Source organism: Cajanus cajan, chromosome 4 (assembly GCF_000230855.2).
Source record: "Cajanus cajan strain Asha chromosome 4, NIPB_CcT2T_4, whole genome shotgun sequence".
Taxonomy (NCBI): domain Eukaryota; kingdom Viridiplantae; phylum Streptophyta; class Magnoliopsida; order Fabales; family Fabaceae; genus Cajanus; species Cajanus cajan.
The window spans coordinates 70,381,034-70,398,689 of record NC_138520.1 but is presented as its reverse complement, the minus strand read 5'-3'; the positions used below and the strand labels follow the sequence as shown (position 1 = coordinate 70,398,689).

The following is a 17,656-nucleotide window of genomic DNA, read 5'->3' as shown; positions in this document are numbered from 1 at the left end:
GGATGGGTACCAAATTTTTTCCCCGGCAAGTATTGGGGGTGGGGGCGGGGGTGGGGGTAGTTTAAATTTGCGGGAACGGGAGCGGGGAACATAAAACCCGCCCCGCTTTTTGCCATGCCTACCTCTAATAACATTACACTAATTTCTCTTAAGCATTTGAAAAATATTACACGATAAATATAATCCGGTAAGAGAGGCTAATGTAAATGTTAAAAAAGCAGTGTCGGTGTAGTTTTACAAAACGTTATATCACTATAATTTACTTAATAATTCACTACAAATTTATTTATTTGGAAAATAACAGTCATGGGAATGAAACAGTCGGAACTACTTGAATGAATGCATGAACAATGAATAAAACACAAGAGAGTAAAAAGTCCAAACCCCGGTAGAGTGATCCATTCATAATTAAAGTGATACAAAATGATGAGAGAGTGAGGTATAAATAATAACAAGCCTTTCTATTTCCACCTCTTAAGCTGAAAACTGAATGAAGCTACTAAGAAGTTATCTGTGTTCCATAATCAATATTGCATGAGAAGTGTACCAGATAAATTGTAATTGAGAATCATACTGTGCTATTAGAGCAGTGCACAACCTAAGTGCTGCACAATTTCTACACAAATTTCCCTCATATTTTCAAATTACAATTCATCAATTAAAAATGAAAAGTGAGAAACTGAAAGTGAATTCCATTGTCCAGAAATATTCAAATCATATCAGCAGGTCTTCTTTTCTTACCATGATATAAAATTCCCAAACTTGGTCTTAAAGAACTCTACTAATGAAGCAATACTAGCAGAGATAGTGACATCAAGCTAGTGGAAAAAGATGAAATTAAGCATGTAGGAATTAAGCATAGTCTAAAATGTGTAGTAGTAGTAGTAACCTTTACATGTAGGAATAGTGTGGGGTAGCCCCACAAAAAAGAAGAAATTAAGCATAGTCTAAAATGTGTAGTAGTATTAGTAGTAACCTTAGTTCCGTCTGCCATAGATATGCTGAAATTCAATTAATGTTTGAATGAGAGAGATAAATACCGGAGAATGTCAGTTTGTACAATAATTGACGTGTCGACAACTTCATTCCTTCTTCATGCGTACAAATTTGGTGGTGGCAAACTGGTGCAAGTTGGGGTGCATGAAAAATCTAGGAAAAAAAAAATTTAAGACAAACAAATGCATTTGTCATTCATTAGTCAGGTGTATTTCGGTAGAAAAGCGTTATTTACACGTAATGGTATACTGTTTTTGGTCCCTAATTTTAGATTCAGATTTGTTAATTTAATGTTGTGTTGTGTTAGATTATGATATCACACTTTAGTTGTGATATATCACAATTTCAATCTCAGAGTTTCCTTATCCATCATTTGTAAAAAAAAAAACCTATTTTTAATTCTGGTTTATTAAGAGAAAGAGTAACAATTTCAAAAGTGTTAGCCCCTTCAAATAGATCTCATCCATCTGCACTAATATCTCACGTTTTGCTCTCTGTATAACTCTTGCTCTTTATTGAGAAGAGTGAAAATTTGTACATATAAAAATTAAATTTTTAGCTCTCTTAAGATTAAACCTGTTTATTTTCATAGAATGGATTAAAGGATATATGCTCTGATTTCTCTCACAACAAATAGATGATGATGGTGTGACAGAAGTTTAAATGCAACAAAGTGTTGCACTATACATAACCTACCAATCCTTTAGTTTCAAGTGTCATCTATCTTGCAAAGAATCAAATTGGCCAAGCTCTTCTCGAGCACTTAAGAATTTGACCAATTCTGTGGTTATATAAAGATAAACATATACTCTATAATTCACAATATAAATTCATTGGAAAACTTGAATACCTTTTACATAATTATACCCAAGTAATAGATGAGAAGGTTTAACAATTACTTTGAATTAATTTAAAATTCCATAACCCAGGAATAGTTCATCTCATGTCCTAGAAATGAAATTTCATAAAAAGATAAGAAATTTTGACTAAACTTGCATAAGCTTACAAAATACAGGCAAGAAGCACACTGTGTCGTCACTGTCATGAATTTATTCATGAATATGCATGAATGTATTTGCAATACTTTTCAAATCACTCAGAAACTAGACAATTCTTGCCTAATATAGAAGAGGCCAGAAGGGGAACCATGAGGCAGAAGTGCCAATCTGACAACACTAGCAGCACCTTGGTCAACGGATAAGATGCCAGTGTTTCTGTTTATGTCTGTTTTGACAAAACCAGGACAAACACTATTAATGCACATGTTTGGTTGCTTCTTGGCTATAATCCTTGTGTAAGAATTCATGGCTGCTTTTGAAACCACATAGGCAGACACAAAGGTTGGCCACCCTTTGTTTTCTAATGAACCTTCTTTGAAGTCTTTGATGAACTCTTTCAGTACCTCATCTATTCTCTCTTCTGTAAGATTCTCAGCATCATCAAGCACCCCTTTAGCCCATTCGTTTGCTATGTTCTGAAACACCACAATTTTACCAGTGTTTAGAAGGTAAAGCAAATAATATTTACTTTAAATAATTAGTTCCTATAGTTTCATAAATTTTACTTTTTAATTTATATCATTAATAACATTTTATTTCAGTTCTTATACATATCATTTTTGTTTTCTTTTAGTTTCTGCATCTATTTGTTATTAGGACTAAAAGATAAAATTTATAAAACTATAGGAACTAAAGGAAAAAAAAATGGTACATATAGAGACTAAAATAAAATGTTTTTGGCTATAGAACTGAAAAGGTAAACTTCATCCAACTATAGGGACCAAATAGGCATGTCAACCAACATATTTCAAATTGAGTCAAGTTTAAAGATAAGTTTAAGCACTCTTGTACCTTTAACAACCCTGATTGGGAGGAAACATTAACAATCCTAGGTGAATTGGATAACTGCAGAAGGGGAAGAAATGCTTCAGTTGTTTTCTTTGCTCCATAGTAGTTTGTTGTTAGGCACTTTTCAGCCATCTCACAAGTTTGACCCAGTTCCTTCCAGTTAATCGTTGATCCCTTTTGCATTCATGCAGAAGAAACTCAGCTTTGATAGAGGCTCCAAATAGACCATAAATCCAACATAGTAAACAAATGTATATATGCACATGCACACACATATACTCACCATTTCATATTCATCCAGATTGACACCAGTGATTCCTGCATTGTTCACCTACACAAGAATTTGGAATTCTTAAGATGATAATTCGATTCGTTCATATTAAGCTAAAGGATAGATAACAAAAGACAACTTCCTACCTACATTCTATATCTTGTTAGATGCCCTAGAACCTTACTATTTTCCCAAGTATCGTAACCAAAATATGTTTACCTAATCACTCACTGAACCAGATACTCCTGTAAGTATGCAAGGAAACTATTCCGAGCAAATTTTTTTTTTTTTTTTTCCCTGTAGAGTCATGAACTATAAACATTGTTCAACCATAAGAGAAATTGTAAGACAACAAATAGAGAATTATGTACTTAAGAAAACATTTTAAGTAAAACTTTAGCAAAAAATGTTAGGCACGCTGCACGCAAAGTGTTGAATAATGTGCTTATTGTCATTAGTGTTTAGTAGAGGCCTATTTGTGATTGTAACTTTTGAGTAATCTGAGAGCCACTTTTCAATCTATAAATACATGTGTTATATTGCATAAAGAGATGAAGAAAGAAACATGAAAACAGTGAATCATTCAGCCTTTAACTACTTTTCTGTTATATTTTTCTGCTTAATTTTGCAGTACCTATAGCCGCCTACCATATGCTATAGTTTTGAGTTTTAGAGACTTTTATATCACCTCTAGAATACCTTCAACAAAGAAGGTAACACGATCTCATTGTCAAAACAAGAGAAGGAACATATAATTATGAACACATAAAGTTTCCATCGGTACAAGGCCACATGGAAATAGGAAATACATGAGAGTTAAACTCAAAGTGAACATATATTATTAGTATGAAGACATGTGTGAATACTGATACACAAAAAAGATATCACGCTCTTCTTGAAAAATATATGTACTCTATTTTTGTCATGTCATTAGTCCACATGGGATATGCAACACTAGTACGGTGCACAACCAAAGTGCTGCACAATTTATACACAAGATTCCCTCATATTTTCAAATTACAATCCATCAATTTGCCATTTTGCTTTAAAATGAAAAAGTGAGAAATTGAAACTGAATTCCACAGTTCAGAATATTCAAATATCATATCAGCACGTCTTACCAAGATATCAAGTTTCCCAAACTGGTTCTTAACAAAGTCTACTAATGAAGCGATACTAGCAGAATCAGTGACATCAAGCTGGTGAAAAATCACCAAATCAGAGAGACCACTCTCTTTCAATCTCTCAATGGCTTCAAGTCCTCTTTTCTCATCTCTGGCTGTGAGCACCACCTTCACTCCATTTGAGGCCAACTCTTTAACAGTCTCAAATCCTATCCCTTTGTTTGCCCCAGTAACAACACCATACCTGAATTCACAAACCACAGGCACAGTTCTACAAATTATGCAAACATTCATTACACAGCAAAAGGACAAATATTTGTATGTGGGACAGTAGTGTGAAAGTATATTGTATCCCCATAAAACAGTAGAAAGCATTGGAAAAAAACTAAGTCTTACGTAGATCAGAAATAAGGTTAAAATAGAACATACAAATGAGAGACCATACTTTATAAAGCGACTTTAAAGGATTCTTAAACCTGCGTTTTGAGAAAGCATGGTCTAAAGTGGTGTAGTACTGACCTTAGTTTTGCCTCTGCCATTGTTATGCTGAAAATCAATGAATATAGAGAAATAGAGGTATAGTTTTATATAGAAAAGTAGGGTGGCAAATATAGTCAAGCACGTAACTTTAACTATATTTGATGTTGATGTTATCTTTTGCATAACTTGATTCATTTGACAAGTACAAATTTGTTAGTGGTTGTGGTACACTGGCGCCAGAAGGGGACGTGGGTGCATGAACAACCTAGGAAAATTTTAAATAAGACAAGCAATTGCATATTTGCATTTGCCATTTATTAGTCGATTTTCATTTTTTTTTTAAATTGTTGCAATTATGTCTTTTTGATACTTTCTCTTTGTATAGACCCTCGAAAGTCGAAATTGCTATTTGAAGTTTAAGAGAGATTTGAGATTAAAATAATAATAATAATAATTGTAGATGATGTGAAGTAAGACGACATTGAGAAGGGGGGAAATGTTGAGTTTTTAAAGTGAAATATAACGATTGAAGCGTTTCGAGAGAGAAAAAAAGAATTAAACTAGTTTAAAGATTTCTTTCTGAAATCTATTTATAATATAAAAGATAAACTATAAGCTATTATCCTAATACATTATTGTAAAATCAATTTCATATATTCTCATATCAACATATTTGTTATAATTTTTCTATATTTTTATTATTATTATTGTTTTTATTTTATATATATTATATCTTTCTTATATATTCTTTTCAATTTAACTTCATTTCTCTATTGTCTAATTATTTTTTATTATACTTTTCCTTTACTCTTTATATATATATATATTACATCTCTCCTATCCAACTCTCATTTTATTATTATCTAATTTTCATTCGACTACAATGATTATCAAAAGGTATTATTGTTAGATTTATGAGATTTTTTTTATTTAAATTTTAAATTTTGAATAAATTTTAAATTGATTATTTGTTATTATTACAATTTTATTTTTTATATTTTGTTTTCAATTATTCAATATAATCTCAACAAGTAGAGTTATGTAGATGAGGTTTGTTAAAATTTTTAAATCGATTGTAAGTCTATAATTATGCATTCTCCTCTATCATTTTTTATGATAATTTTTTATCTTCAATTTTAATTTCAATTTATCTACAAGATCCAATTTTTCTACATTTTTCACAAAATATTTTCAACAATGGTATCAAGAGCTTACTTCTCACTAGTTAAGGATTTTTCACTCTTGGCAAGCGGACCAAGCTTCGTTGTAGTAATTTGATACCGTCATCAGGGATTTGGGAATACTAGTAATTTCCTTTCTTGTTTATAGAGAACATGAATGAAATATTGATTTAAGTTTATAATAAAGCAATTAAAAGTAACATAATGAATGTAACAAAAAACCTTATATGAGAAAGATATTGGATTCAAATGTACTTTCTAGCTCTTTTAATCTTCATCAAATAAATATGACTCCACTTCTATTACATCCATGTTCAATAATTAGCTCAACCAGATTCCTCAAAATTGAGCCCTAAGGTGGTTAACCCTAAACATGATTCCTCTATGATTTAAGATTAACACCTTGCATTAAGACAATAACTTGAACCAAAATGGCTAACAAAATCAAGTCTATTCCTAGAACAAAAGATTATTAGGTGAATGATTCAGTTCAGGGTTTTGAAAATGTTTCCCAACAAGGTTCAAAAACCTAATACCATAAAACGGGTGATCAAACCGGATTAAGCATTAAGAGAAGAATCAAACACAAGTAATAGAACTGAATATCATATAGATCTAAGAAGAAATAGAGTTAGTAGTTACATTGAATCCAACCCAAGAGAAACTAGTCACTCATGGTGAGGGCCATAGCAAATAACAAGATGAGATTACACAATAGAAGAGAAGAAATGAAGATGGGTCCTTATTCCCATGCAAGTCAATCTTCAAGTCTAATCTTCAAGCTCTCCTCTTCTCCCGAGTGATCTTTCTCTCTATTTTTTCCTTTGTTTCGTTTCGTTCCAAAAGACTCTTTTTTCCTTCCTTTCTTGCCCTAAAATACGTTCTGTCCAGCTGAAAGTTGAGATTTTTAACCCAAGGCTGCAACTCTGGATGTGTGGCTGCAGCTTTAGAAGTGTTGCAAGACGCACAAAGCTCCAAGGCTGCAGCTCTGGAATGGGGGTTGTAGCTCTGAATTTTTGGACTGCCCAGAATGTTCCAAGGCTGGAGCTCTAGTTTCATGGCTGAAGCTTCAACTCTCTGGAATTGGTTTCAGGCTTCGTGGCTGCAGCTTTGAATCTGGAGCTATAGCCTTAACTCTCTGGAACACTTCTTTTTGGTTCAGGCTTCATGGCTGCAGCTTTGGCTTTGGAGCTATAGCCTTGGATTTCCAACTTCATCAAAATCTACACAAAAAGGAAATATTTTCAACCAAAGAAACTACACTCTTGTAACTCCTTAGATTAATCTTAATTTATCTATTTGGAGGGTCAAATACAACTAAAATTACTTACATCTCTCCCAAAAAGAGTGCCAAATTAAGCATAAAAATATGCAATTTGAGCACTTATCACTCACAGGCTGTGAGAAAATTTTTTATTGAACTAAATACGATGAGGTTGAGTGTTAAATTTAGTGGTTTATTGTTTAAACAATTTTTGGTGTAAGGATGTCTACTTTCACCGGTTCACCTGTAATTCTAATGTTTAAAGGTAAAAATTATCATATTTGAGTCGTCAAGATGAAATTTATTTTAAGATCTCAAGATTTATGGAACGTTGTAATTTTTGAAGTTGATCCAACCATTGCACAAATCAAAGCTTATGAGGAGGAGAAATTGAAGAAAGATAAAGTCATCACTTGCCTAGATACAGGACTTGTAGATCATATTTTTACTAAAATCATGGACTTGGAAACACCTAAACAAGTGTGGGACAAGATGAATTTGAATGCAGTAGCAGAGTCAAATCTGTTAGGCTTCTCATATTGAAAGAATTTGAATTGATGAAGATGAAAGATAATGAATTTGTCAAAGATTATTCTCGTAGATGCGACTTCTTGGTGAAATATCATTTACATATCAAAAGGTTATCAAAAAAATCATGGTTTCAGTGCCTGAAAGATTTGAAGCCAAGATTTATGCAATTGAAGAGTCTTGTGATTTGTAAACTCTCACAATTATTGAATTAACTAGCAAGCTTCACACACAAGAGCAAAGAGTCTCCGTTATAAGTAATGAAGTTGTTGAAGGTGCCTTTTGAGCAAAGCACAATGGAATGAATTTTGGGAAGTCACGAAAAGTATTGTAGAGTAAAGAAGAATCAACCTAAACAACAACTAGAAAAATAGGAAAATGTAATTGAAGAAAAAAAATGACGATGAAGATGAATATTTATTTATGACATCTCAAGAGTTCAATTTACATGAATTGAATACTTGGCTCAATGGTCAAATTGTCCATGCCAATGGAAAAGGAACAATTTCTATTTTAACCAAGAAAGGTATGATAATTGTTAAAGATGTTCTTTACATTCTAGAATTGGATCAAAATCTTCTTAATGTTCCACACATATTAAAGAATGGATATAAAGTCTTCTTTAAAAAGAATTATTTTTTTTTATCATGGATAAACATGGTTTAGAGATTGCAAAGATTTATATGAACATGGAGGTTAAGTTTTAAAAAGAAAAAAAAAAGAGCTGATCAGTTTTACGTTTTTTGTCACGTGTTTACGCTTCAGAGCTTGGAGAATCGAAAGGAGGAGGAAACCACCCTGGAGTTAATTTTTCATCCTTTTCTGTTCAACAAGGTAATGGGAAGTGAGAAACTTTTCTTTGGGTGTGGGAATGTATATTGGGTAATAGGATTGACCCTCAATCTTGTGTTTGTTGTATGCTCATATATGAGGAGTTTTTCCCAATTGTGTCTGTTTCACTTTTTGTTCTTCTTGTATATAATTAATTCTATGAATTGCTTGAATGAATGATTAATTTTGGTTTTAGAATTATAATGGTATGATTTGAGATCTCCATGGATTCCTATAGGAAACCCTAAAGGAATACATTGGGAGTTATATGAGAAGATTGTTTGAAGATGTAATTGTATGAGTAAATTATATTATTTTCAATGTTTATTGTATGATTTAGAACACTTTTACCGATTATATGAAGAGATTGAAGATTGAATGTAAAAACGAAAATCGTAAATCTGTAGAGTTTCAATCGTAGAAACCATGTTGAACGTCAAGGTAACAAAAAATTGATAATGTTGTCTATGATCCTCAGACTTAGTGTGACCCACATTGAACGCGAGATTCCATGCTTAGCGTGGCTCAACCGGAAAGTTAAAATTACTCTCTGGAAGCCTTACACTGAGCGCCCAATCTAGGACTGAGCTACAGTTGCTCTATTGTGCTTCTTTCCTTCTTTGTTTGGTGAATTCTATTGGTGCAATGTGAATTTTGTGTTACTTCTCTCTTATATAATTATAATTATAATGTATGTTTATATAAAAGTTTTCCTATTTATTTATCATTATCAAAGTTTAACATATCATTATATATTTTTTTCAATTATGCCCTTTTTCTCTCTCTCACTCTAATTTTTAATTAATCTATACATTTATTATGAAAGTGAAAATGGAATTTTTAATATGTAAAGATAGAAGTTGATTTTTTTAAAACTGTCATAATAAAATATTTTAAATCCTTTCATATTAAGTTCTCCAAAAAAAAATTTAATCATAAAAAAATAATTTTGTCCTCTCATTTTCTTCTTGGAAATATTTATTAAAAAGTTTATTCAAAATGACCTATTATTGTTATGAATTCACAGTAGAAAAGAAAGAAGAAATTATTTTCATTGATTTGAATAAATAGAACAGACTCTCCTTTAATAATTTTTCCTTCAAAGGAATTGTCAGATTCAGATTCTTTAATACTTAATATTTTTAAACCGTTAAATTTATAAAAATAAATCAGATTGTAACACGTGTACAATATATATTTTGACTTAAATGTACACGTGTCACAATCTGATCTATTATTACAAATCCAACGGTTTAAATGCATTAAGTTACCATAATTTTCTTTTCATAAAGTCAGAAAATCCATTTATGGAATTGTCCTTACGAAAAGGAGTAAATACTCAAACTACAAAATGATACAAGACAGAATGAAGTCATTCCTCTATTTATTTAACTCACTGACCCCTAATTGTTACTAGCTACTCCTTCCGTTTTTTTTCATAGTCGTTTAAGGTTTTGCATGGGATTTAAGGAAATCATTGATATTTTAGTTTTCAAAAATGTTTATTACTTACTTTCCAATTTTACCCTTTATTTTTTTTTTTGCATTTTTTAGACTGTTGAACTACTCTATTAAATAGTTGTCCCTTTTTTTTGTTTTTTTATAGTATTTTGTTGGGAACATATTGCTCTTATAAATGCACATTAACTTTATATGAGTAGTTGGAGAAAAATTAGGTAGACATTAAAAATAAATACACACATTGTTCAGGAAACATGTATTAATTATCAAGGATAAAAATGGAAGAAAAAAATTAATAACTCATTGATTTTAGTAATATGACAATGAAAAAAAAAACAACAAACCCTGACAAAACGACTATGAAAAAAAAACGGAGGGAGTAATTTTCTCTTCGTTCTCTCCTAATTCCTAAGAATGACACAAACATAAAAGGGTGAAAAAATAACATCAAAAGGCACATTCTCTAGTGTTATTTTTGAATCTGCATGATTGCACATTCAAAAGTTTGACAATTCTTGCCTACTATAAAAGAAGCCAGAAGGGGAACCATTAGGCAGAAGTGCTAATCTGACAACACTAGCAGCACCTTGGTCAATAGATAAGATGCCAGTGTTTCCATTTATGTCTGTTTTGACAAAACCAGGACACACACAATTAATGCAAAAGTTTGGATGCTTCTTGGCAACAATCCTTGTGTAACAATTCATGGCTGCTTTTGAGACCATGTAGGCAGACAAGTAGGTTGGCCACCCTTTGTTTTCAAGTGAACCTTCTTTGAAGTCCTTCATGAACTCTTTCACTACCTTATCTATTCTCTCTTCTGTAAGATTCTCAGCATCATCAAACACCCCTTTAGCCAATTTGTTTGCTATCCTCTGGAACATCACCATAACACAATTTTGCCAATGTTGAGACTTTAGTGTTCAAAAATATTGAAATTCAAAGAAAATTTTAGTGTCTTGCTTGGATAATTTTTTCCAAAAACACTTTTAAAAGAAAAAAGTAAGAAAGAAAGATGAAACAAGCTTCTCCATAAATTAAAAATAACTTATACACAAGCTAACCTGTTACTTTTTTAGAAAAGTTATATGAAAGAGTTTTTATAAATTAACTTACATAATTTAATTATAACTTACGGAGAAACTTATTTAATTATTCTTCCTAAAAGTGCTTTTGTGGAAGTTTATTCAAATAGACCTTTGGACATACTTATACCTTTAATGACCCTGCTTGGGAGGAAACATTAACAATACTTGGTGAGTTGGATAATTGCAGAAGGGGAAGAAATGCTTCAGTTGTTTCCTTTGCACCATAATAGTTTGTTGTTAGACACTTTTCTGCCATCTCATAAGTTTGAGTCAGTTCTTTCCAGTTAATTGTTGATCCTTCCTGCATTCATGCAGAAGAAACTCTATTAGTAGAGGCTCCACACAGACCATAATTCACCACACATTAGACAAAAATAATTAATACTTACCCTTTCATAGGGATTAACACCACTTATTCCTGCATTGTTCACCTACACAAGAATGTGGGATTTTTCAAAAGGTTAAAATGATTCATTCATTTAAAGGGAAACAAAGAAGATGGCTTCTAATTAAGCTAGATTTATAAGCATGTGGAAAAATTATTCCATGTACTTTTCTTTTTTGTGTATACTCCTGAGTAATATGAGAAATTGGTTCAAAAATAAAAAGCCATGTGAGAAATTGTTAAGGAACAGTTATAAAATAGAGACATATGCCCGTGTGATAAATTGTCAAGGAACAGATGCAGAATTGAGGCATATGCCCATATGAGAAATTGTTAAGAAACCGATATAGAATTGGGTACTTAAGAAGACATTATAGTTATAGGAAAAAATCCTAAGCTATCTCCAATGGTGGTACTGGTATCTTACTTTGGTATCCAAAAATGATGAGTTTACATATATTCAATGAGAAATTATTTGATGAATCTAAACTACATAATCCTTAATTAATTTCTAAATGACATGTAATCAAGTATTATTAATTTTTTTTATAAATTAAAAAATTTAATTGCATGTTATATAATGATTGACAATGACCATAAACATTTGATAATTGTGAACTACCTAATAAATTTTCATATATAATTGTTGTTTTAATAAGTAACTATTGCATACTTAAAATGGTGGATTCTATAGAACAATGATTTTTTGCACCTTATTTTATTAAACACTCCTACCATTTTTTCTCATTTTTTGTTCTCTTTCTTTTTATCGTATCATATATTATAATTATCACATTCTATTAGGTTAATGCACAATTTATGCTAAAGATTCTCCCATATTTTAAAGTTATAATTTTTAAATATGTTTTTAGACTCTCACATAGAAATGACAAGTAAACTCATACTTATAAGTAATATTCAACTTTACTTTGACTTTGATGGAAGATGTCCAATTTGACCGGACACAGATATAGATAATATCGAATTTATGAAATCGTGTAGGAGGACAGAGATGAATATATGCTTACCGCTCTGTACCCATACCTCTACCTGTTGTTACTTTAAATTTCTAGAATTTTTTTTTTATTTTTAGAATTTACTTAAAATTTATATAATTTTTAATCTATTTTAAATTTGTTAAATAATTAATATAATTTTATAGTTTTATTTTATATTAAAATTCTTATTTTAAAAAAAATAATTAATTTTTGAATGGATATGGATAACAATGTACAAAATACAGAGACGGATCAGAATCAGGCAGTCATCCCAACTCTAATGTTATCACGAATTTTTATTTGATTTTTCATTTCTTGAAGGTTGAAATTTGTTCCTAGCAAATTTTTTCATTCACAAATGATCCCTTTGTGTTAACCTTCTATTAATTTCGTGTTAACTATCTTTTTTATTTAATTTTTGGTCGTTTTAAATATCACAACTTTTTCATTTCGTTTCTTTATATATCATGAATTTTCAATTTGATCCTCAATTTGCTGTTGCCACTAACTACTTAACTCATCCAACAAAAAGAAGAGACTAGAAGAGGGACTATTAATATTATAAGGAAAGGAAAATAAATTACAAAGACTCAGTTAAAATTATAACTTTTTTGAAAATGGGAGATAAAAAACACACAGTTATATTTAGAGAGACCAACTGATAGACTATGGCCAAGGCCAAGGAATCCAAGAGGTGATATCATAAAAGAACCAAGAGGAATGGGATGATCTTCAAGACCTTTTCATATGTTTTGTACATAGTTTCTTTTGTATAGGTTATTTTTGCCTTTGTATTTGTAAGGCACTGTATTTCCCTTTTTAGTAGCTATTGTATATTGATTCTAGGGTAGGTTACTTGGACACTTTGACTCCATTTAACCTAACCTAGAAATACATTCTTTTCTTAGTTTTCTAGTAGGAGTGGCATTAGCAAATTAGAGAGTGTCCTTAGTAAGCTAGAGAGTGCTCCTAGCAATTTAGCCAAAGGTGGTCCTAGGCTAAATTTTTCATATTGGACTCATTTTACTCCTAATTTTTCATAGATTTGATTTAGCTAGGTTCCATTCCCATTGAATGAACCTAACTAAACCAAATTAACCATTTTCAAATCAAAAGGAGTAAATTAATTCCAAGAAGCCGCCCACCTTAGAAGTGTGTTCACACTTGTGTTCACACTTGTGTGAACACTTGTGTTCACACTTGGACGAAATTCATGGAGTTTCTTAAGCTTGGAAGCTTGAAGCACAAGCTTCTCCTTGGCTAGCTTACCAAGCAAGCCAAGTGAGAAGCTTGCTCTCCAAGCCTCTTGACCTTGGACGGTTTATCTAGACTCAACCATGGTTCCTAGTGAACCATGGTCAAGACTAGCTTGCTCTCCAAGTTTCCTACTCCTATAAACTTGTAATTCTTTGATTGTAAAACACTTTTGACCAATTTGAGAAATGAAATCTGAATTTTCTCTCTAAATCAAGAGTCACAAAAACCGAAGAGAACTTTCTCTCCTAAGTTCTCTCCAAAGGTGCTTCAACCTTACCTTGGTTCCTTAAGCTTCTACCTCAAGCTAAGGAGTAACCGAGCCACTTCAAGGCTTCTTCTCCATTGAAGAACACTTCAAGGAGCTTCAAAGAGTCATTGGAGTCTTAACCTCAATAGCATTCACGGTCCTAAGCATGGAACAAGTGAAGGAATCATCAATCTCCTCACCTAGTTCCATCACCAACTCCCACATGTTTAAAGTCAAGTAGCAATTCATCAAATGCCTTTTTTATTTTTATTTGAAAAAAAATAATGAGAAATTATTGTATATGATTAAGGACCATCACATATCTCTAGTCCTAATAACATCCCAAGTCTCTTAATCAATTTTCACATAATATGAATAAAGTTTTAGTAATTTTCTCTCATAAGTTAAAAATTGAGTTTTGATTACATATGATCTAGAATGTGAAAGAGACCATTAAGACATGATAGCCCTAAACCATGCAATAATTTGAAACAAAATAAGATATTGAAAATGAATCCTTGTGAATATTCAGTATTTGTATATGTGCATGGCTTCTTACCAAGATATCAAGTCTCCCAAACTGTGTCTTAACAAAGTCTACTAGTTTAGTGATACTAGCAGAGTCAGTGACATCAAGCTGGTGAAAAATCACCAAATCAGAGAGACCACACTCTTTCAATCTCTCAATGGCTTCAAGTCCTCTTTTCTCATCTCTGGCTGTGAGCACCACCTTCACTCCATTTGAGGCCAACTCTTTAACAGTCTCAAACCCTATTCCTTTGTTTGCCCCACTAACAACACCATACCTGAAATCACAAACCACAAATAATTCTACATGATGCTACAAACATAAAGAGGAAAGGGGAAATAGATTGTTGTATTTCAACAATATTGTGTCGCAAAAAATTATTAGATAATTTAATATTATCAAGTATTCATGATTTCAGTCATTCAATATGACATGTATTTAAATTTTTCAACATATGCAAAAATTAATAACACTTGATTACATATATAGAAACTAGTTAAATTCACGAAATCCAGAAACATTTAATAATTTCTCGTCATGAATGCCAAAGAAAAATGAAGAAAACATAGTCTAAAGTGGTGTAATGCATGCTACTAACCTTAGTTTTGCCTCAGTCATGGATGCTTCAACTTGATGAATGTCTTAAGAAGATATATATATATATAAAGATTTAGTGGTGTAATTTTCTCCAGAAACAAAAAAAAAATGGCGGCTAGTCAAATGGGTTAGTTGTTACTTGTTATAATTACTACAGAAGATGTTATTGTTAGTGTTTGTTTTTTGCACACTGGCGCATGATAAAATGGAATACTAGATCATGTGTTACTCGCATATCTACAACATGTGAAGAAAGAGACAATACAAAAAAATCCAAAGAATGTTCCACCTAATCTAGTATGGACAATTGGACATTCTCATGTCATTCTTGCAATGCGAAATCATTTTTTCCTCCTTTGATGTCGTTCTTTAGAATAATATTTAACACTAAACCATTAATAATCTATACATATTAAATTTGACTGTTATTTACGGTTAGGTTATTCAAAAGAAATTAATTAATCCACAATAGACTAAGTATTGTACATTAAATATCTCCTTATATATATATAATTTGCTTAAATCTAACAATCTTCATTTTAAATTTATCATTAGATAAAATTGATGATATATTATTTCTTATACATTTTCATTTTTATATTTAAGTTTTATTTAAACTTTAAGATATTTGTATAATTAAAAGGTGGCAATAGGATAGATTATTCTAGATTTTACTAGGTTTGAGTTTGGTCTTAATTAAAAATATACGACCTAAGTTTGATTTGCTTACCAATTGTAGGTCCTTTTTAAATGCATGATTTGGTTTTTTAAAAATATACAACCTAAGGAAGTTTAGTCATGATTGTGCCCGACAAATTTTAGGTCAAAGACCATTTTTTTTTAAGTTTTATTCTTACACAATTAACTAATTTTTTGTTTTTAAAAAATAGTTTTAATTAAATTTGATAATTAATGAGTTTTAACATCTGATAATTCATTCGATCATTGATTGACTATTTTACAACATAGTTTCAAATTAAATCTAAAAAATTTATTTTTAAAAAATAATAATTATAAGTATTATTTTTAATATTTTGTAATATATATTGCACATATTTAAAAAATATTAATATAGTTTAATTAACACTTCTAATGAAACACTAATTTATTTTGTATTATTTTGTAGTAATTTCAAATTAGAGAAAAAGTCATAATCAGCCATATAAAATTAATACAATATTTCTTTCAAAATTTTATTTATTGAAATTCAAATACATATATTTTTCAAAGTGATTTCATATTTAAATTTTTTTCAAATAAGTTGTGAATAAAATAAAATAAAATAAATAATTTAATATTTATACAAAATAGTCAAAAATAGAACATATTTTTATTAAAAAAATCAAAAGAATTAATTTCTAATCAAATTTCATTTTTTTAATGATTTTATCACTATCATTTTTGTTAATATTTTTATATAAATCATAATGTTTTTATGAAATTCAATTTTTATATTTATTTCAATATTATTTTTATCAAAATTTAAAGTATATTAATAAAATATAGTTATTGGTTTTTTAAATTATAATCTTATAATAATATTTATGTGTAGATATATTTAAATAATTGTATAATCTTATATACTACGAAATTAATTATAAATAATATAATAAAATATATAACTATTTAAATTAAAATTAATTATTTTAAAATAAAAAAATTAATACTTTGACTGGAGCCTAAGACAATGACCTTAATAGTCTTGTCGTAGTGACGACCCTAAATTTAACATGACTAATAAGTCTATTATAAAACTTACTTAATTTATGATAATTTAACAAAATAAAAATGAAAAGGTGTATGTTAAGTTTTATACCACTAAAATTTAATTTTTTATATGATATAAATATTTTTTTTTAAGATTTAAGCTGACATTAATGATGAGTTATTTAAAAACATATTTGTAATAAGACTTTTAAATAAGACATGTAGTTATAGGCTTAACTCTTTATGTTGGTCAATATTTTTGACATTTAAAAAGGTAAAGAATTGTCAATGCATCATAACAAATTTAATATTATAATAATAATAATAATAATAATAATAATAATAATAATAATAATAATAATAATATAAAATTATATTATTTATTTAAATAGATTGACATGTTAGATTTAAAAGATTTTTTAAACAATTTAGAAGGTGACCTAATTTAAACTTAATGTATAAGTTAAGTCATAATTCTATAAAAGATGGTCTCACCTATTTTAATTTCATCCTTAGAATATATATATATATATATATATATATATATATATATATATATATATATATATTATATGACAATTATGTTATATAATAAGTAGAGCTGTCAAAACGAGACATAATTTGTGAGACAATTATTCAGTCCACCACTAGTTTGAGCCAGGTTAGACTAAAAAAAATTTACAAATTTCAATATTGTTAGAAATTTAACCTGACTCGCCTAAATTGAACTTGTGGTAAGTCGGATTAAGTCACGAATACTCTAAAATGGATACAAAATTAATGGAAAGTTGGGAACCAAATAAGTTGTGTAATTCTTTTTCTCTCTTTCTTTCATTTTTTTTTTAATTATTATGCTATAAGTGTG

General features: G+C 29.9%; 1 protein-coding gene across 1 annotated transcript; it reads right to left on the bottom strand.

Annotated features, from left to right (window-relative positions):
• Positions 1–1,871: 1,871 nt before the first annotated feature.
• LOC109801817 (uncharacterized) lies at positions 1,872–15,120 on the bottom strand. Its single transcript, XM_083073766.1, has 12 exons — positions 15,086–15,120; positions 14,518–14,764; positions 11,461–11,502; positions 11,199–11,372; positions 10,490–10,858; positions 7,045–7,122; positions 6,780–6,976; positions 4,758–4,784; positions 4,236–4,482; positions 3,127–3,174; positions 2,847–3,017; positions 1,872–2,470 (listed from the first exon to the last, which is right to left on the bottom strand). The coding sequence occupies exons 1-12, from the start codon at positions 15,103–15,105 to the stop codon at positions 2,093–2,095; spliced, it is 1,998 nt and encodes a 665-aa protein (XP_082929892.1). The 5' UTR covers positions 15,106–15,120; the 3' UTR covers positions 1,872–2,092.
• Between the last annotated feature and the right edge of the window lie 2,536 nt (positions 15,121–17,656).

Excerpts from the sequence above, each read along its gene's own strand:
- LOC109801817 (XM_083073766.1), bottom strand. The coding sequence starts at position 15,105 with ATGACTGAGGCAAAACTAAG. Across the intron at positions 14,765-15,085 it reads ATGACTGAGGCAAAACTAAG|GTATGGTGTTGTTAGTGGGG; the intron begins GTTAGTAGCATG and ends TTGTGATTTCAG. Across the intron at positions 11,503-14,517 it reads TTGGGAGACTTGATATCTTG|GTGAACAATGCAGGAATAAG; the intron begins GTAAGAAGCCAT and ends ATTCTTGTGTAG.